The sequence below is a fragment of the Olea europaea genome, chromosome 8 (genome assembly GCF_002742605.1).
Source record: "Olea europaea var. sylvestris chromosome 8, O_europaea_v1, whole genome shotgun sequence".
Classification (NCBI taxonomy): domain Eukaryota; kingdom Viridiplantae; phylum Streptophyta; class Magnoliopsida; order Lamiales; family Oleaceae; genus Olea; species Olea europaea.
In genome coordinates this window covers 13,350,233-13,371,342 of record NC_036244.1, presented here as the reverse complement: position 1 = coordinate 13,371,342, position 21,110 = coordinate 13,350,233, and the positions used below count along the sequence as shown (strand labels likewise).

General features: G+C 33.4%; 2 protein-coding genes across 3 annotated transcripts; both read left to right on the top strand.

Moving 5' to 3' along the window:
• Positions 1–8,019: 8,019 nt before the first annotated feature.
• On the top strand, positions 8,020–9,371 carry LOC111398308 (protein FAR1-RELATED SEQUENCE 1-like). Its single transcript, XM_023025227.1, has 4 exons — positions 8,020–8,065; positions 8,204–8,391; positions 8,530–8,952; positions 9,144–9,371. Exons 1-4 carry the CDS (start codon positions 8,020–8,022, stop codon positions 9,369–9,371), a joined length of 885 nt encoding a protein of 294 aa, XP_022880995.1.
• A 7,001-nt stretch (positions 9,372–16,372) lies between these two features.
• LOC111398853 (proteasome subunit beta type-5-like) lies at positions 16,373–20,682 on the top strand. Of its 2 annotated transcripts, none has more exons than XM_023025982.1 (8): positions 16,373–16,521; positions 16,850–16,970; positions 17,073–17,202; positions 18,372–18,478; positions 19,060–19,194; positions 19,277–19,380; positions 20,109–20,209; positions 20,340–20,682. In XM_023025982.1, exons 2-8 carry the CDS (start codon positions 16,854–16,856, stop codon positions 20,465–20,467), a joined length of 822 nt encoding a protein of 273 aa, XP_022881750.1. In that variant the 5' UTR covers positions 16,373–16,521; positions 16,850–16,853; the 3' UTR covers positions 20,468–20,682. The 2 variants fall into 2 exon arrangements, with proteins under 2 accessions (XP_022881750.1, XP_022881749.1); XM_023025981.1 differs by having other exon boundaries at positions 16,467–16,614.
• The last annotated feature ends 428 nt before the right edge of the window (positions 20,683–21,110 follow it).

Here is a 21,110-nt window from a genome sequence, read left to right as displayed (position 1 = left end):
TTTTAGAGTCGAAATCTACTATTCAATTTTTGCTTTCCAACTTGTTATTCATTCAATTAATTATTGACAAATTATTTTTAAATTAAAATGTCAACTCAAATTTACCCTTATTAATTTCACTACTAATCCATTAAATTGATGACATATTAGATTAAAATGAAGTGTCAATAATTGATTAGGTGGACAGCAAAAATTGGACTGTATATCATAACTCTTAATTTTAATGATACATTTTGTGGGATTCACAATTACCTCACATTTATTAACTATTTATCTCTATCAATATATAATTTTAACAAATTTTAATTTCCCCAATCACATACTTTAAACTCCACAGTTCATGAACATTGCCCCTTGAGAATTAGTAAAGCTATCGTGGGATTCACATATACCAAAGAGAGTGTTGGGGAGTGATTTTTCACCTCAAAAATTAATTTTTTGACAGTTATTTCACTATCTCAAGTTTAACTTCTTTTATCACAAGTGATCCTCACTTCTCTCTTAACGGTCAAAAAATCAATTCTCAAAACCGCTTTCAAATGGGGCCAAAATATTGTTGTCTATATTTATCCATCTTAATCCTTATTTAAAAAAAAAAAATCATTTTCAATCTCACATTCATTAACTTTTATCAAATTCTATTTAACAATTTATTTTTTAATAAAATCAGACGAGTGATGTTGAAACTAGCCATTTAAAAATATAAAATCTCAAAAAAAAAATTTATTCTTTCTTACTTAAAAGTATAAAAGCCCTCTGGTACGTTCAGCTATAATTAAAAATTAATGTTCTATAAATTAATTTCGAAAACCATATTGGTAAAATGAATAAAATATTGTTAAATTTTAGTATTTTTGTGTTTTGAAAGTTGCGTTAAAGGGTATTTTTGTCATTGACTGATTCGTTAGATATTATTGAACAGTTGATGTATCCATGCGAGACGTAAGGAGGGCTACAGATTCCTAATTTGTCTGATTAAACAATTACGGCTGACTGATTGTCCACGTGGTTTTGATCTTCACCATTAAAATATTTTTTCACACTAACCGGAGTCAGGATCCGAAATTGCCGGGAACCCCTCTAGATTTTCCACCAATCAGGTGAAAAAGCCGACCCGGCTCATTTTTCAAAATTTGGTCGACATTAATCAGATATTTATGGAGTGCTCACAGCTAAAATTTTAATGAATTTTAAAAAATTATAAATTTTAATAAATTTTATTAATTTGAACAGATTCTTACAAATTTCATAAAAATCTTATATAGTATGATGAAATTTCAAAAGATTTGTTTATATGTATTCTGAATCTTGAAATCCATCTAAATCTTTTAAAATTGTTCTATTAATGAAATTTTTATAAATCCATTAATTATTGAGAATATCTAAATTTTAAAGGATTTCATTAAAATTTCAATTGATAATACCTAAATTTTAATGAATTTCATTAAAATCCAATTAAATTTCAATTGAAAATACCTAAATTTAGAATAACTTTTAAAATACATCACAATCTCAAATGAGAACACTCTAGCTCGACTCTTTTAGATTTTTAATTAAAAGTTGAAAACCTAAATATGGTTAACTTCTTCTACATTGTTGTTCAAATTCAATTGGCCCGAGTTTGAGGAAAAACCTTGATAACCTTTGTTTAATCAATTCACGGCATTAATTTTTGTTGGTGCTCGATTTTTTAATCATATTAAACATTTGTTTGATATTCAAGTCGAAGTCAACAATTAATTTTAGCAACATATTTATGAAATTCACAATTTTTTAACCATACATTTTATTAACTTTTATCAAAATTTACTAAAAATATAATTTTAATTCCTATCAAACAAAGGTTAAAATTCTAATATTTGCCCACAATCACATTCATATTTTCAATTTTTTCATTACATCAATATTTTATTAACTAATACATATTATTCTCAACGATAATTTTTATCCATATAGTCCATTAAATAATATAAAAAGACTCGCCCCTCATGAGATGAGAGAGAATAATAAGAGAGATGGTGGAGTAGGTGAACGCGAAATTCTTTAGTCAAGAGTTCGATACCTCCTATTAGCACTTTCTCGATCGAGTTTATCGTACCGACTTGTCTAGTGTGGTTTACCTAGTTCACGTGGTTTGTAGGCTATTGTGTCAATTTAAGTGTTTACCCAGTGTCCACCTGAAGAATAGCGGCTGCGGTTCCCCGTTATTAAAAAAAAAAAAAAAAAGGGCTCATTTAACCATCATAGCTTTAAATAATATAAATACAAAAATGTGACGGGACATTTATTTGTTACTTCAAAGCACACTGATAGAATATTGCAATACAAATCACCATCAAGAATTAAAAAAAAATGTAAATTATCAAATTCACTTTTCTTTTATTTATTATGGTTCGTTAGAGCTAATCATGTGGTGTGGTCAATGTCAATAAAGTTATGCCCTTGTTTGAGAAAAATTACATTACATTACATTACATTCTATTTTTCTCTCTCTTATTTTCAACCACACAATCTTCCATAAAATAATATTACACGTAAATCGAAAATTTTTCTTTCTTTTTCAACCACTCATTTTTCAAAAAACACTATTCTATACATTAAATTTTCCCCGTAATGAGGGCCAAACAGGGGCATATATGTTGAATTCAACAAAATTGATGGGACATGGATTGAAAATTAAAGTCCACTAATACTGCTTAAATGATATTCGTGTCACTTTTCAAATGGAATGAACAATTAAACAATTCGCATCAAACCAATGCCATAATTATCACAACGTGGCAAAAAAAGACAATTAAATACTTATTTAAAATAGCTTAAAAATTGTTTTAAAAAATTTAAATTCAAAGTCAACCATTAATTTTAATCAAATATTTTGTAGTACTCACAATTTTTATTAACTTTTTAAATATATATTTCATTAATTTATTTGAAATCTACTAAAAGTTTTATCAAAAGCTTACCCATAAATTAATTAGCCAAGGCAATATACATGTTTTCTTATAAATAATTTTATAATAATTGAAATGTTACATGTTAAGGGTAAAGAACTTTAAATAAATATGTGAAGATGAGTATCTTCGTGTTATATCATACAATAAGGTGGACGATCAATACCACAAGTACTATACGATTTTTAGCCGATCTAATACTATAATATTTCATGGGTTTAAATTTTCGATTTTTTTGTAACGTAGAACTCCTTTTTAAGAGCAGTTCAAGAATTGAATGCTCATTTTTATTCAAGTGTTAAAGAAGATCACACTGAATTTGAGTGAAAAATCATTTTCATTCGATCGAGCTCTTCATTTTTTATTTTTTGAAAATATATTACTAGAAAACTTTGTCCACCATGAAATATATGTTGGGATTAACAAAACAATCTAAAAATTAATTTGCTAATTGTAATCTTGTAATCATAGGATTAATTTATATTTCCGACATCAAGAACATGTAAGAGAAAAAATTAGATTAATTTATGAGAAATCCGCCAGGTTGGCCGGTGGTTGATGGTGCATATTCCAAAGTACTTCAAACTTAGGTCTAATGGTTGCAGTGTTGCTTATTTGATTATATTTTAAAGATCTCATTTGTCCTAATAAAGAATCGAACTTTTTTAAATTCTAAGGTTACAAAGGTAGTTCAATGATAAAACGTGCCCTAATTAGTTTGCATGTTCCACCACATGGAAAAGACAACATTATTTCTATGTATCTAGTCTGTTTGATCCCATTATCAAATAATTTCTTTTTTTCGTACTCCAAATCAATCACATATTTTATCAATAAAATAATTTACACGCAAATATAAAATTTTCTCTACTTTGTAACCACACATTCTCCAAACAATCATTGTTACAAAATTCATTTTAACATAAAAATGGAACTCAAATAAGGGCGTTACATGTTTCTAGTTTTGATTAGACAACTTTATACGTATTTCATCGGATTCAATTAGCTTGATTACAGGTTTATTGAATGAGTCGCCTGCTCCTTAAGGGTTTGTTCACCGGGTTCTTATTTTTTGTAAAAGAGTTTTTTGGAGAATCTACTTTACATCGATTAATCTAAGCTTTTTTGATAAAACGAAATACTTTCAAAAAATTATCAGATTTAAAAATAGTTTTTTAGTCTTAGAAATAACTTTTGATTTTTGAGAAAACCTTGCTTAATGGGCCCTAAATATACGATTAGTTCATCCAATGGTCTAAATATTAGACAAAAGGCGACTTCAACGATATCTTCAGCTCATCATTATTCATATTTTACAAATAAAGAAAGGAAATATCAACAACAAATTTTTTCGTGGTTCAAAGTACAACTTGTGATAGTGTACTCGTAATAGTAGCTTAGGATTTAGTGCCCGTTTGGTTTTGATTTTTCAAGCCAAAAAATTAGTTTTTTGACTGTTACTTAAATATGGTCAGTCGTATTTTTTACTTTTTTACTCACAAGTGGGACCCACTTTTTCTTACTAACAATCAAAAATTTGATTTTAAGAATCAGTACCAAATATGCCCTTAATCTCCTCATCCACTTTCAATGTTTAATAAGATTTATCTCAACATGTTGTTTGCAATTTCTCGTGATTGCTATATTGGCAAACATACCCTCATATGGACGAAATTACTAGCCATAAAAAGTGTAATTTGTAAAAAGCAAAGCATATTCACGGACCCTATCATTAAAACCAAGCATTCCTAGTACAACATAATTAAGGAAATGGACCCTTTCCCGTTTGGTCATTTTCTAAAATTTGTGGCTACGAAAATTCTATGTTATTGAGATTTAATTCAGAAATTAATTGAGAATGTTTTTTAATTAATTTATTTTTATTTCCAATCCTACAATGGTCTTAAAAACCATTTTATGAAAAACATTCTACCTAGGCTTCACTCAACATTAATTCCATTGTTAATATAGGACTTTATTTGTATGTCATTATTATATTTCCTTAAATAATATCCAAAATTTGCAAACTATTCCATTATTTAAACAAAAAATAAATAAATTGTCCAATTTTATCCAATTTCATTAACTTGGCCCAATTGAAGGACAAAATTAATAAAACACCTAGACGTCGAATAAATAAATTCACTGTCACTGCTAATAAATAGAAGTGAGTGGAATAATGTCAAAAATTAAGTACATAATAAATAGTATTAATAATTATGTATCCACTTTGTATCTTAACACTTCCAAACTCAACCAATTATGAATTTCAACGTTAAATTTATCTTCGTGAACTCTTTTTTATTTGAAACTAATTATTAGGAAATTTGAATTATGGGAGCCATCAAACGCTTTATGCATCGATCAATTTATTGTAGTGGGGTCTTTTTTATGCTTTTGTAATCATATAAATAGCTTTTTATTAACATTGAGATGTACATTCATTTGATGCATGTGATATGCGCCAAAAGTAGGTTGCATGCACCTTATTTGCATGATGTGCTTGCACATTGTCTCTTGAAATGAATTGCAATAGAATTTGTTAAGAGGGTGAAAAGCATATTCCTCTTATCATAAATGAAATTGGCTAGTGAAGCTATTGGATTATGGACCATTTATTTGGAGGATAAATTAAGAAATTCTAAGCATGAAGAGGGCAAATAAGCCAACTTGATCGTTGTTCTTCCGTACGGCTCTGGATACGAATGTAACGTTGCCGCGACATACGATGAGGTCAGCATGGGCCAACATTGCTTTCCTTATTGAGCTAGATCGTTATGTTGAAAGTTTTATGACTCCATTTGCCCATCCATGATAGCACATCTCAACAAGACAAATATTTATATGCTACAATTAAATTAAAATGAAAATCATCATCCGAGGTCGCCAATGTAAAAAAAAAAAGGTTACAAATTTGTTAGGAAAAACGACATAAAATCCCATTGGGTACCATGCTGGTTCATCCCATTTTACAATATAGGATAGATTTTTTTTTTAACTATGTCAATTATCTTTGTGTAGTTCTGGATTGTAAGAAATGAAATTAAGAATAACTTAAAGAGACTCTATTCATGAATAGCATCTTTTAAGTTTACATAAATAACATATTCAAGTAATAAATTTCAATATTTTACTTCTTCAATTATTCAAATCATAATTGAACTGATTAATCATTGACATATAAAAAAATGTTAAATAAAAGATGAGGAGAAATAAATAAATATTTCTTGAAAATGTGAAATGAAAAGCTAAAATAGAGAACAATGTCAAAGTGTTTAATAAATTTTACTCTCTAATTGAAAAATACTTGCTTATTATACATAATTTACTCTTTATAAATACAAAGTTTCTTTGGATATGCTCATAATGCTATCATTTAAAATAGGAAAAATTGCAGCAACGATCCCTAACATTTTATTTTTTGCAAACTTTACTTTAACTTTCACTTTGTGCCAGTGAAAGTCTCTAACTTTTTTATAAATATGTATCTGAGATCCATCTGGACAGAAACCGTCCAAAACACAATTAGTTAACCGGGAAAATTTCTTCAACTATCGGCTACTGCAACAATTTTTATTTAATGTTGATACCTTGTTGGATGGTGTTTTTGGATAATGTTTTTGACAGTTTTATTGGATGTTAATTCTTTAATTTTTCCAATCAATTAACGATGTTTTTGAACGGTTTCCGTCCAGATGGGTCTCAAATGCATATTTATGAAAAGTAAGAAACCTCCGCTGGCACAAAATGAAGGTTAGAGTAAAGTCCACAAAAAATGAAGAAGTTAGGGATCGCTGCTGCAATTTTCCCTTCAAAGTAAGAATAGATACTGAGTTCAGTTTGATAATCTATTTGAAAAGTTAAAATATAGAGTCATTCGCAGCTTATGACTTTATAAAATATATATTATAATGTATTTAGAAAGACTCTTGAGATGCTCTAAGTACTCGTTTGGTTTGTTTTATGCTTATCGTAAAGAGTTTCATGAGGAAGTTATTTTAGGCTAGCTTATTTTAGAAACTCTTCTAACCCATAAATTGATTCTAAAAAATTATCAAAACATATTTTAAAAAAAAAACTTTTTAATTTAAGAAGTAACTTTTGGTTTAGTCTTACCAAACGGACCCTGAAAGATTTTAAAAGATAGACCAAAGTAACTACATTATAAGACATAATAATTTGTTATTGAGGAAATTACACCTACCTGTAGTTTCTAAATTATTATTTCAGAAATTAGACTTTTAACTTTATTTTTTCAAAAAATTAGGTATACAATTTTGTTGTTTGTACATTGCCCCTTACACACCATTTGACAAAATGACATGGCTGAAATATTTTATAACCCGCGTTCTTTGAGTGGGAAAACCCGGCCCAAATGTAAGGACATTAATATTAGCCTTTCCTCATTTCATTTCCCTCGTAATCTATTGAATGAAGAGCAACAACACTGGAGTGACGATCTCTCAACATCGTCGGCATCAGAACTGGCACACATCGACATGTCTCGCCACACTAAACTTATAATACTAGTTTTCCCTAATTTCCTTTCACTCATAATCTAGAGCCCCTAAATCATCTCACCACACCGAAAACTGAGCTGCAAGACCTTGATTTAATCAGACCCAACCGACTCCACTTTGTCGACATCGTGATGGAAAAAGGTATTATTTCCTTCTGACAAAATGTTCTTTGCTATTTTTCAGTTATTCTATGTATTTACACAATTTGGCCATGCCCAAGTCTAGCATTTACATAATCTGATTCTTGGTATTTGACAACCAGACTACTGTGCTCTTTAGATAAATGCCCCTAACAGAAATGGAAATAGCGTAAGGAAACAGTGAAGGGATGAGCCACGTTAAGGTTAAAGGGTCTTGGCCTATCAATATCAATATCTTGTTCCAACTCTTTGATATTGCTCTGCTCCATATGCCTATCCACACAGAGTTTCCAAAGCACCAGATATTCCAAACTGCATGAAAATTTTGAGAATTGAGTATACGAAGAACTAGCTTCTGCATTATTAAAAGCCAACTTCAAGACCTCTAACTAAGTATTCCTAACTGTAATGTGGAGGACTGTGTTTCGAAAATGTACTAAAAGTTTCGATTACGGTATGTTGTAATGTGGAAGATTCGTGTTGCGAAGATGTGGCTAAAATGTTGTGTTTAACTGTGAATCTTTATGGTTTATAAAGTCGGAATGATTTTTGTGAAAGAGCTTAAGACACTTGAATTTATAACTTGTTGCAGAGAAACAAATTGTGAACGATGTTGGTGATGGAACTTTGTCGGAATCCGATAATGACAACGTGATGGACAATTCGAACATATTAGATGATGATATAGCGGGGGTAGATGGACCGATTGTGCCTGAGGTTGGGATGAAGTTCAAGGATAAAAATGAGATGTTCGATTTTTATAAAAGATATGCCTACGCTGTACGTTTTCCGGTTCGAGTTCGAAGTTCAAAAAAGGATGATGATGGGATTATAAGGTATATTACATTGACATGTAGTCGTAAAGGTCGCAGAACAAATAATACAAGTTGTTCCTTGAAGCCATAACCAACGATCCAGACAGGTTGTAAGGCTAGGCTGACTGCATCTTCAGATATGTGTGGAATTTGGAGAATATACACTGTCCATCTTGAACATAATCATAAAACAAGTCCTACAAAATCTAGGTTGTACAGATGCAACCGAGAATTGAGCGCACATGTGAAACGACAACTTGAAGTGAATGACATGGCTGACATTCCTTTGCACAAAAGTTATAACTCTACAATCGTTGAAGCAGGTAGGCATAAGAACATGACTTGCTTGGAAAAAGATTGTAGGAATGATGTTGAACAAGTGCGGCATTTAAGACTTGGTGAAGAAGACGCTGCAACAATCCAATCCTACTTTTCAAATATGCAAGCTAAGTGTCCGAGGTTTTACTTTAGTATGGATTTGGACGAGGAGTCCCGACCAAAGAATGTTTTTGGGCGGATAATAGGTGTAGGCAAGCGTATAAGGAGTTTGGCGATGTTGTCATATTCGATACGACATACCTTACTAACAAGTATGACATGCCATTTGCCCCTTTCGTTGGAGTGAATCATCATGGGCAGTCAACGTTGCTTGGTTGTGATTTGATATCAAACGAAAATACAGATACCTTTATATGGCTTTTTCGGACGTGGCTATAGTGTATGCATGGTCAAGCACCCCATGGAATAATTACCGACCAAGATAGGGCGATCCAAAATGCAATCGAGATTGTGTTTCCAAATACGAAACATCGGTGGTGTTTGTGGCACGTCATGAAGAAGTTGCCCGAGAAGTTTGGATACCATGCGGATAAGGGATTTATATTTTCTGCCATCTATGCATTGGTTTATGATTCTCAAACTATTGAGGACTTTGAAGAATGTTAGAAAGTGATGATAAAAACCTATAATTTGCATGATAATGAATGGTTGTGTAGGCTGTATGGGTACATAGGTAAGTGGGTTCCGTGCTATTTGAAAACTACTTTTGGGCAGGAATGTCAACAACCCAACGCATTGAAAGCATGAATGCATTTTTTGATGGCTATGTTCATTCGAAGACCTCGCTTAAGCAATTTGTTGAAAATACGAGCGAGCATTGAGAGATAAAGTTGAGAAGGAATTTCAGGCCGATTTCAAATCATTCTCCCACATGTTACCATGCTCAACAACTTATGAAATGGAGAATCAGTTTCAGGATGTTTACACAATCTCCAAATTTAGGGGAGTGCAACAAGAGTTTATCGAGAAGGTGTACTGTGACCTAATTTCTACCTCAAAGGGATGTTCGGGGACTCTGTATGAGGTACGAGAGGATGTAATGTGTCATGAGCAAAGGAAGAAAAAAACATCTTTCATCACGTATCAAAGAGACAACTATGAAATTACTTGTAGCTGCCATCTATTTGAATTTCGTGGAATACTTTGCAGACATGCTATTTCAATCATGATCCGTAATGACATCACATATTTGCCGGACAAGTATATATTACGGAGATGGAGAAGAGATGTGCGAAGAGCCCACACAAGGGTCGCGGTGAACTATGATGGGTTGACGAGCACCCCTGCACAACTGAATTACGACAAAGTATGTCAATCTTTTAGTACGCTTGCGGACATGGTGGCAGATGATGATGAGTAGACATTGGCAATGGAGTGGATTGAAGATAAAAAACAAACGATGACGACGCTAATGTCAAGTTGTGGAAGTAATGTCTTATCCCAGCATTTGCTTCAAATAGGATCTGATTATAGAGCATCCCATAGTACTGGGGTCGGGAGCATAAGAGATCCTCAAATTACGACGAGGAAGGGTGCGCCTAAGAAACTACGAAAGAAGAGCCCACTGGAATCTAGTTCGAAGAAAGGGAAAGTATGTTGCTATTCTTTTTTATTATTTTTATGCATTTGCTTTATATTAAGATAGATACCTCAGGTGTGCAAAACATCTGGGCAAAGTTGAGCTCAGCTAAAGCAAAGAGACCTCAGGCGCGTCAAAGTAACCTGGGGATTACTGCACCAGTTGTTCCGGGACCTGTGCTTCCACAATATCACATTTCGCCACCATTACTAAATTCAAATTTCCCATTGTTTTGTGCAATTTACTGACTGGTGCAATACATTTGAATCTAATTCACCGCTCATATTGAATCTAATTCTTGTAGGTACATGATGGACGTTATGCATTTATACAACCGGTGCAATATCCAGCCTTCATTCCACCATCGTCAACAAATGTTACAGTCACTTCTCAAGATAATGTAATGATTTAGTCGATGTACTTCGTATTTGAGATATTATTATGTTCATATGTAATGTTCATATTTGGCAGAGTTAAGTATGTTGCCAAATTTCTATCAACTTCTACTAGACCAAGATGGAACAAACATGGGGTAGTTGATGACAAAAAGAGCCACTGGAATCGGGTATATGTTTGTTCTTTACGAAAAGAGCTCGAATGTAAATTAAATTTTTTGTTTTGTAGTTTACTGTAATGGTAAATATGTTTGCTGACAGGGAAATAGCTCAAGTGTTGAACATGACCCGAGACAAAGTTTCTTCTACTATAGACTGGCTTTGGAGTTCAAATCAAATTCTTGCAATCCATACTAAACAATTTCTGGAATATTTTGTAAAAGCCTTGTACATTGACATTTGTCGTCTACCTTACTAGTTACATTATGGTGTATATTTTAGCTATTGAGATCTTTGGTAATGATGTCTCTTTAAAGGTTTAATGAGCAACATATCTTGCATTTCAGCTGTGTACTAATGTTAGTTTATCACTGACAATAGATTTGTGAATATGGCAGATGGAAAGCAATAGTTGCTGAGACCATTTTTAGACAATTTAGGCATCTGGAAACCAATAGTTGCTGAGTCCAGTTGCATTGAACACTTTTGTCAAGCCGATTTAGTCGATGTCACATACAATTTCGGTGGGATTTTGTTTCAGAAAAATTTGACTGTCCAAATAATACGTTAATTGCAGGTTGTTGGAAGATTAAAAGAATATATATGAAGCTGTGATATTGAGACAACTTCCACCAAAAGAATCGGTTGAAATCATACATGAAAGAAGAATAATGACGGAAAGAAGTGGTCAAACTCTTAACATTAATTAGCTTGAGAAATAGAACATTAACGGAAACAAGAATAATCACCAAGTGAGAATAATAAACCATTCTGATAACTTATCAATATATAATACATACTTCTACGCTTCCTAGCTTCTAAAAGTTCCATTATCCCTAAACCCTAAACTTAATGACACTACCACCTAAAACATAAAAATCTAAAATCCATTCGCAGTTAACGCAAACCAGAATTAAGATATCGACAATATTTTTTCATTCCAACAAAGTTAGCACTATAAAAGTGCAATGTCCTCAAAAGTTACGTAACAAGTACCACAAACACGGAATACTCAAGCCTGGGGCTTCATTTGTTATCGACCTCCACACTTGCTTTGTTCTTGCGAATGGTCATGTTCACAGAAAATTTTAATTCTTGTTCGTTGCTTAAACGAAGTTTGGATTTGAACATGCCAGTGGCATCTACAACTAATTCCTTCGTTGCAACATTAGTTGACGTTTCAGTTTCAACACTTGACTCACAACTCAATTTACCTTCTCCAACCCATTCCCAAAATTCGCATTTGCCACCGTAGTAGTTGAACAACTTCCCTTTTTTCTTAGTCTCTTTTTCCACCTCAAAACACTTGACGAATGCACGCTTACACCATGGGCATAGGTGTTTCTTTGGGCAATCGACAAAGAAGTGGCCCTTACACCTGTAGCTGTGACACACTTCGTGATTTTTTCCTGCCATTCTGAAATGTAAACCAACCACATGACTATAAATCAACACAATGCACCGAGTTCTACAAACTAATAGCTCGACCAGTTTGGGTAAGGGTTAATGTACAAGCAATCAAATTGTAAAATGTTACATATTGTCTCACAACAAAAATACTCAGCAATGTCCAACATGTTTTAGGATTTTCACTACAAATTCAATGAATTTTTTTGGGGCTTTTCAACCTGTTGATGGATAGATTATGAGTGTTTTTGAAGTCTCAGAAGATTCGTTTATGACTGTTGATTTCCACTACAGATTATGAGCATTTCAAATGTTGATTTTCACTACAGATTATGAGCGTGTTGGAAGTCTTAGAAAATTCGCACCTTCTTAAACATGTTGATATTTAATATTTTTCAAAATGTTTACTTTGAACACACACGAGAGTTAACTTCAAATTGAATTTGTCAAACAACTCTGGAGTCTAATGAGGCAATGTACAACCATCAAAATTGATTCGAAATAAAGGCTTCAAGCCCTCCAAACCCCATTAACACACCCAATTTACCAAAACAGAGAACTTACCCAAATTTTGCTATAGATTCTGCCCTAGTAGAGGTCGTACTTGGTCGACATCTCAGAATCGTAGCAAGAGCAAGGCGTCGGTCAGTGGTGTTTGAAATCAGGGGAAGCAGCTTCGGTTCCGCCGTAGAGGTGTTTCAATTCGGGGAAAGCAGCTTCGATTTCGAAGATGGAGGTCAACAACCACTTGGTTGACGAAAAGCAATGAAGGCACCGCCTGAGCAAGGTGTCGGTGAGCAGTGGTTGAATTTGGGGAAGCACCACTTAGGTTTCTCTAATGAAGAATGACCCAATTTTGAATTTATAACCCGACACCATTTCTTTTCTTTTATGATTTTCCTTTTCTTTTCATTCACCACACTGCATTCATTTTTCAAACTTTTTGAACCAGCCACATCACCCTATCATGCACCATGTCAAACGAAGTGTACGCATAGCGGAATCGTTAGGTATATACTACCCCAAAAGGATAGGTAGGGTGAGGTGATACGGGGACTTTTATCCATTTTCCCCAAATCACAATTCACATCCACTATCCACCATCATCACTGTCGGCCAACACCAAATCCATCATCATCTACCACCACCACCATCGCTCATCACTATGCCACCTGTAGACGCCATAACCCTAAACCCCATTTTCACATTACTTGAATGATTTTATTGGCTGCTCAACCCCTAAATTGTGCTTTGAGCTTGATCAAAGGTAAGGAGGGAATTGATGGAATGATTCCTTTGTCGGTGTAGTCCATTTCAAGGGATTTGGATGGCGTGAAGAAGCTTTGGATGGGATGACGCTTAGGTTTCCACCAAGGGTTGCCGCCAATTTGTTTAAGGGCTGTTAAGGCTCCCAATTTTGTAGCGTGAGGCAGATCGAAGGTAGGTAGGGAGGGAGATTTCAAAGTAATTTCATCGCTAGTAAAGTTCAATTTTGATGATTTAGATGGTAGAAAAATGTTTTAGCCCTTGTTTGATCCCCATTCTTTTTAAAATATATTTTTCTCCTTTCTCTTCAACCACACATTCTTTAATAAAATAATATTACACATAAATTCAAAAATTTTTACTATTTTTAACTACATGTTCTCTATCAATCTATTACAATACATTATTAGGAAATAATGGGGCTCAAGCAAGCCCTTATTTCGATGATGCCACGTGGGTTTTAACCTGGGGGTGCCATCAATTGAATGGTTACAGGGGCTGCTCAACCCACAATTTTGTGTCATGAGCTTGATCAAAGTTAAGGAGGGAGATGATGGCATGATTCCTTTATCGGTGTAATCCGTTTTAGGCGATTTAGGTGACAAGATGAAGCTTTGGCTAGAGCTGAATAAGTTTAGGGGTTGTTGAGGCCCCTAATTTGTGACGTGAAGTCGGTCGAAGGTAGAAAAGGAGATGATGAATTAATTTCATTCCCGATGTAATCCATTTCCACGATTTGGATGCAATGGGATGAAGTGCATGTACTGGTGCGTTGGAGGTGATGGTGGTGGTGACGTTGTGGATTTGAGGCTGAGGCGGCCATTTGGGTGGTGTTAATGGTGGTGGAGTGGGGTGAGGTGAGGAAGATGAAGAATAATTTATGACAAGTTAATTGGATAAATTTTGATCAATAAGTAAGTTGTGGAAAGTTAATTTGATAATTTGAGATTGATTATTAATTCTTTGTTTGTTTTGGATTAAAATCTAATTTTAATTTAAGTCAAAATCAAACAATCAATATTAACTACATCTTTTAAGGGTTTCACAACTTTTTAACTACACGTTTCAAAAACTTCTCTCAAAGTCTACTAAAAAATTTAATTTTAATTCTCATCAAACACCCTCTAAGTTGTGACCCATAAAAATTATAATTTGTGACTAAATGTGTAATATATTCAATATTTTATATTTTTATAATTGTGACGTTGTGTGATTTGTGGCCAATACTTAATTGTAACCATAAATTGCATGTTATTGTAACCTATCTTATTTAATTACTAAATGAGTCACAAAATTTTTATTAGATGAACCCAAATGTGATAATCTGATTTTTGAAAGAAATTCACACATTTTTTTGAATTTGAAAGTGTATCTTTCAACATGATAATTATGTATTTTTCCCACGGAAAAAATTTATGAATAAGAGCTTAAATATCACATATTTTAAAATCAAGAAAATAAGTTTCAAACTTCAAAAATTGAATTTTTATTAATTTTTGTTTATGATTTAATTAATTTATCAATAAATACATTTAGATTACAAATCTATACAATTTGGTTACAATTTAACGATTTAGTTAGTCACTTATTATTTTATGGTCACAATTAAAAATTTTTATAAATTACAATTTATTTATCAATCACGAATTAAAAATTTATAAGTCACGATTTATTTATTAATCACAAATCACAAATATTATAAGTCACAAATTATCAAATCATCGTAAAAAATTAACAAACTTTTAGGTCAACATTATTTTTTGTCACAATTTATCATTTTTATTGGTCACGGATTAACCAATTTAATGGTTACAGTCAACAAAATCACTTATGACCACCACCTTACCACTATCATCAGCTGAAATGTCACCGAAATCATTGTGCTATAACCACCACCGCTACAGCCACAACATCATAGTAGCACCACCACCAACATTACCACCACAACCACAACCACAAATCCACAGCAGACCAACCATCAAACCAGCCCATACCAACATGACCTCCAAAAATCCACAGCAAATCAATCACCAAACTAGTCATCGCCAACACGACCTCCACAAAAATCCACAGCAGACCAGCTACCAAATCTTTGCAAATCCACCACACCACAACTATAAATTCACCACACCTCGACAAGTCCACCACACCACAACCACCAGGGGTGGTGCGACGATGCTACAGACACAAAAAAAAAAAAAAAATCCCTAAAAACAACTTATGCCTTTTGTAAAGATGACTCCAAGAAGAAGAAGTGTAGGACGAGTAGCAGAAGCACCTTGTGATGACGAATCAGTGTCGTCACAAGGTGGTCCTTTCGCCGAAGAATGGGATGAGAGGAAGATGAGGGAGTGAAAGAGACAGAATTTTAGGGCTATGTGGGCGTGGGTTGTGGATTTTTTTTTAAATTATATGACTTTATTATTAATATTTAAAACAAGGTATTATTGGCTATGTTTGAGTCCTATTTTTTTCAAAAAAATACATTCTTAAACAGTGATTTGATATTATTTCAATCACACATTTTTCAATAAAATAATATTACACGCAAATTCAATACTTTTCTTTATTTTTTAACCACACATTTTTCATCAATACACTATTTAAAAATGCATTCTTAGGAATATAATGTGGCTCAAACAAGATTTTCTGATTTTTGAATTGAAAAACTTGAAATCTTAACTTCGAATTAGGGATTTGAAAACTAGGGATAACCGTAATTTCCACTTTTCCCATTGTTATTTAATTTTACAATGGATTCGTCCTGCTCACATTTTCTATTAGTTTGGCGAAGTACATGTACTTAATTGATAGCCCAATATTAAGCCCAATAGATGCAGCCCCTATATACTGTGTGTCTACAAACTGAAGGCTCCTCCTGTCTAAATTCGGTTCGGGTCAAAATTTTCTAGGGTCCAAAGAAAAGCTTGATCCCTGTATGTATTGCAGTGTAAGAAATCATTTCCAATCTTCACTATTTTAACGTTTTTTCTGTTATTTCTTCACAGTCACAATTTCTCTGCTATAATTCGACGAAAAAGAGGTAAAAAGGGTCTTTATATTTGGATGCCACGAAATTTAAATTGTTTATCGCTATGTAATTAAGAGATTAGGGTTTATGCTCATCTCTTTTGATGTAATACTACATATTTGTTGTAATTTTGTATATTATCTCTAATTTTCTAGCTATTGTTTTTTAAAATTCTAAAGAATTATTTTATGGTTTTGTGCTTACAAAGTATATTTGTTTAAATTTGGGTACGTTGATTGATTTTTAGGGAAATGATGAAGATTGATTTTAGTGGGCTCGCGGCCTCAGCCCCACTTCGTGGCAACACGGATGCATTGTGCAATGAGATTTCGTCTGGACAGAAATTTGAACTTCCTATTGCTGCTGATGTGATTTTTCTTCTTTTTGTGTTTTGATGAAATAATAGTAGTTACTTTCTGGTGTTGTGCTCTTGTTGTAACTTTTTGGCTTTTATTTTTGGGCTGTTTTAGTTTGATGGGTTTCAGAGAGAAGCAGTACGGATGGTGAAGCCAGCAAAGGGAACCACAACTCTTGCCTTTATATTTAAGGAAGGTGTCATGGTGGCTGCTGATTCCCGTGCCAGCATGGGAGGATATATATGTGAGCTTTCTATATTTATCTACCGAGTATTAAATTTTGTTATTTGATAGTACCACATCGAGTGATGCATTAGTATGATAGTTCAAAGGAATCCAAAATGTAATGAGAATTTTTCTACATATATAATTATGCATTTCTTAGCTTAGTAGCATTGACCAGGCTAGTAGTATTGACAAGAGTCTAAATCAGCAGTGAAACATTTTTCACTTAGTGTAGGCTCGGAGACGTGCAAAATAACACATCTATGATGTAATCAGCTATTTGTCTCGCGTTCTATTCTCATGAACATGTTTGGGTGTCTGATTCTTCTTTCTTTATGCATGATATGTTTTTCTTGATTTGTTTATATGTGATATTACGGCTATTAGTTAATACTATTGTTATGGATAGCTGCTAGTATTTGTGCCTGCTCCATCTAGTGCCATGGATATGGAAATGGCTGATTTAGTATAACTATTAAAATGACCACACAGCTGGTTTAGACTCTAGAGTAAACTAGATTTTTTTTTTGCTTTGACCATGGTATTATTCTCGGCTTAGGGCTATTTTTTAAGCAACTCGATATCTATGAACGGAACATTATAGATATTAGGTGTGCTATTTAGAATCTATTTTTGCTACTCGATAAATCTTGAGCACATGAAAGAGGGACATTTTGGATTGAAGTTACTAGATTTGATGATGAAAGTCGCAATAAAACAGTTTGGAGAGGAGAAAATCCTATTTTCCTGGATCTTGATGAGTAACTTTTTAGTTCTTTTTCTATCTCAAAGAGTAAACTGTAACTTAAAATAAGAAATCTAATATTATAATACTTACATATTTCCTTGCATTAAAGAATATTAACTAGTAGGTCAGGTTTGATAGACTATGGCTGCATAAGTTGATGTTCAATTCTATCCTTGGGAGAGTTGTAATTGGCATTCAGTTATATTGTGAATCTGAGTTTCAAGTATCGATATAGTAATTTTTTCTTTGGTTTACAAAACAAGGTAAATAAGGTGTAAGTTCAATTAACAAAGCTCAGTCATTTTGGCATTCTGTTCTTTTCAGGATACAGTATCATGCTGTATCTTATAACTTGTGGAATTTTAAATAATATTTTTTTTTAATTTGGATTTCCAAGTCATAATACCTTTACCTTATTCATATTAATTGGCATTTGGCAGCATCACAAACTGTCAAGAAAATCATTGAAATCAATCCTTACATGCTTGGCACAATGGCTGGAGGAGCTGCTGACTGCCAATTCTGGCATAGAAATCTGGGAATTAAGGTATTTCAATTGCATTATTGCCTCTAATCTTCATTTAAATTTTTTATCGTAGTCATTCAATCGGAAGGCGCATGACTTGGGTCATTGCCCTAGTTGGCCTAATGGAGTATAGGTTAGCATTTCCAGATTAAGCCCCCGTTTGGCCCCTATTTCCTAAACTCATTTTTCCACATTTTATCAACTTTTATCAATATCTACTGGAAATCTTATTTTTATCAAAACCAAAAAAGGGCTAAGGCAATTTTATCTCTCATGACTATAATTCCTTTAGCATTGAAGTCCTATGACGTGAATGTAGAGTTGTCCTTATGCTGTAGACATTATCCTTTTGGTTTATTAAGTTTAAATTTGTAATGCATCTTTTAGCTGTCAAGTGTTGAACATAGAAGAAGGGAAATGAAGAAAGGTGAAAGGTGGAGCATTAGTTTATTTAGATTTTGGTAATGCTACATACTACTTAGGTTTACAGCATCTGTTTATTATGAATACTGTTGAGTTTCCAGGTATGGAATGCAAAAGTTTGTGTCTATATATATGCTGCTATAATTGCACTAATGAATGTATCATGATGCATGCTCCAGTGCCGTTTACATGAATTGGCAAATAAGAGAAGGATTTCTGTGACTGGAGCTTCAAAGTTGCTGTCAAACATTCTGTATTCTTACCGAGGAATGGGTTTGTCTGTTGGAACTATGATAGCTGGCTGGGATGAAACGGTAAAAAGGAGAAATTTGGCATGCCATTGGTGTAACATTGTTTGGCTTCGTGTTATGTATTTGCTATTTGTATTTCGTGTAGGGTCCTGGCCTTTATTATGTGGACAGTGAAGGAGGACGGCTTAAGGGAACTAGATTCTCTGTTGGATCTGGTTCGCCATATGCTTATGGCGTTTTGGACAGTGGGTATGTCCTTCATCTCCTGTCCTTTTCTAATGTTCTTCATATTGCCAGTTTTTCTTTAGTTTGTTACCCCACCCAAGTTTTAGGGTGTGCCTTTTTAAGCTATTTTATTTTGGTGCTTGGTGCAGCCAAGGTATTGTATCTTTTATTTCCACTGGAAAAATTCAATCACCCGATCATTTGTTAATAAGCACTAAACTATAGATTCTTGCTAAATAATGGGACTTATTAAACAAATGTGCCATAAAAATCTTGTGGGGCTACTGGAATCATCTGGTGGATTAAATTATCACCGCCATTATAAAGAGAAATTGAGGGAAAATAATGTTTTGGATTGTGATTTTCGGGGAATGTGCGGTAAAGAAAAGTTTTGGATTTATGTGCATAATATTTTATTGTGTGAATGTGTGGTTGAAAATGAATATGAACAATTAATTTAGAGAGAGTCAAACAGGGGCTGCTATTGCATATATAATACAGTAACTAGGTTAAAAAAGCTTGATGTTTTTCCTGTGATTAAGTGAATCACATTAACTTGTTGCCCTGGCACTTGCTTACACGCTAAATACATCACTCTCTTGGAGATAAATTCATTCATACTTTTCTATAAATCTTATTCCACCCTTTATATTCATTTAATTTAATCAATTCATCAATGTTTGTCGTGCATCTGGAGAAACTTGATGTTTTCATATATTCTGATAGTTTTTGCAAATTTTTAAATCCTTTAGATACCGTTTTGATATGTCTGTTGAAGAAGGTGCTGAGCTGGCTAGACGTGCGATTTATCATGCAACTTTCCGTGATGGAGCCAGTGGTGGTGTTGCCAGCGGTAATGCACCCGACCCCATGCCACATTGTTTTTCCTACCTACCTACCCACCCATCCTTTACCCTTCTTTTTTCTCGTTGCATCTATTTGGTTGTGGTAATAACTCATGACATTGAGGGTGTGTTTTTCAGTTTATCACGTTGGACCAAATGGATGGAAAAAGCTATCAGGTGACGATGTTGGAGAATTACACTATATGTACTATCCTGTGGAGCCTGCGTCTGTGGAACAGGAGATGACTGAGGTATCCGGGTCGTGAGAGACTTATAAGTAGCAGCATAATTTGACATCAGTCTGTTCTGAAGTACATGTGGTTTAATCTGCAAATACTCCTAAAGTGAGAGACAACAAAACTGTTTTTGCTTGCAGCTTTTTGTTGCAAATTATGAAATGTAATTTAATGTTTATCCTGTTTGCCTCAAATGAATGTTTGGAATAAGATTATGAGCATGTTTGGGAAATGATTTTTTATAAGCTCTGGAACTCACAAATTGTATGGACCATAATGTACATGACTAGGTCTCAAAGCTCATAAAAAGGCCAACCATGGCTCTCTCATTTTGATATCCTAGTAGTTCCTTGAGCTTCATTTTGAGTATTGCAATTCATTAAAAGCGGTGATCCCAATTGGTCTAGGTGATATTGAGCTTTCTGATCGAGTAATGCCATGACCACAGTGAGAATCATCCCCAAATGTGATGTGATGTGACATTAAATGATGAAACCAATAAATTGGGTTTCATCCACACATTTAAGAGAATCTTCAATGAATTCTATGGATTGTGACCAACTCTCTTGTCTTGGGTTGATAAGAATTTGACATGTTACATATTTTTAAAAAAATTCGATGTCATATTAGCATTATTAGAGGAAATTTTACAAAATGTTCATTTTTATCTAGT

Coding starts and splice junctions, on each gene's coding strand:
- LOC111398853 (XM_023025982.1), top strand. CDS start 16,854: ATGATGAAGATTGATTTTAGTGGGCTCGCGGCCTCAGCCCCACTTCGT. Junction 17,203..18,371: donor CAGCATGGGAGGATATATAT/GTGAGCTTTCTA, acceptor GGCATTTGGCAG/CATCACAAACTGTCAAGAAA. Junction 19,195..19,276: donor TAGCTGGCTGGGATGAAACG/GTAAAAAGGAGA, acceptor TATTTCGTGTAG/GGTCCTGGCCTTTATTATGT.
- LOC111398308 (XM_023025227.1), top strand. CDS start 8,020: ATGTGGAGGACTGTGTTTCGAAAATGTACTAAAAGTTTCGATTACG. Junction 8,066..8,203: donor TACTAAAAGTTTCGATTACG/GTATGTTGTAAT, acceptor AACTTGTTGCAG/AGAAACAAATTGTGAACGAT. Junction 8,392..8,529: donor ATAAAAGATATGCCTACGCT/GTACGTTTTCCG, acceptor CCAACGATCCAG/ACAGGTTGTAAGGCTAGGCT.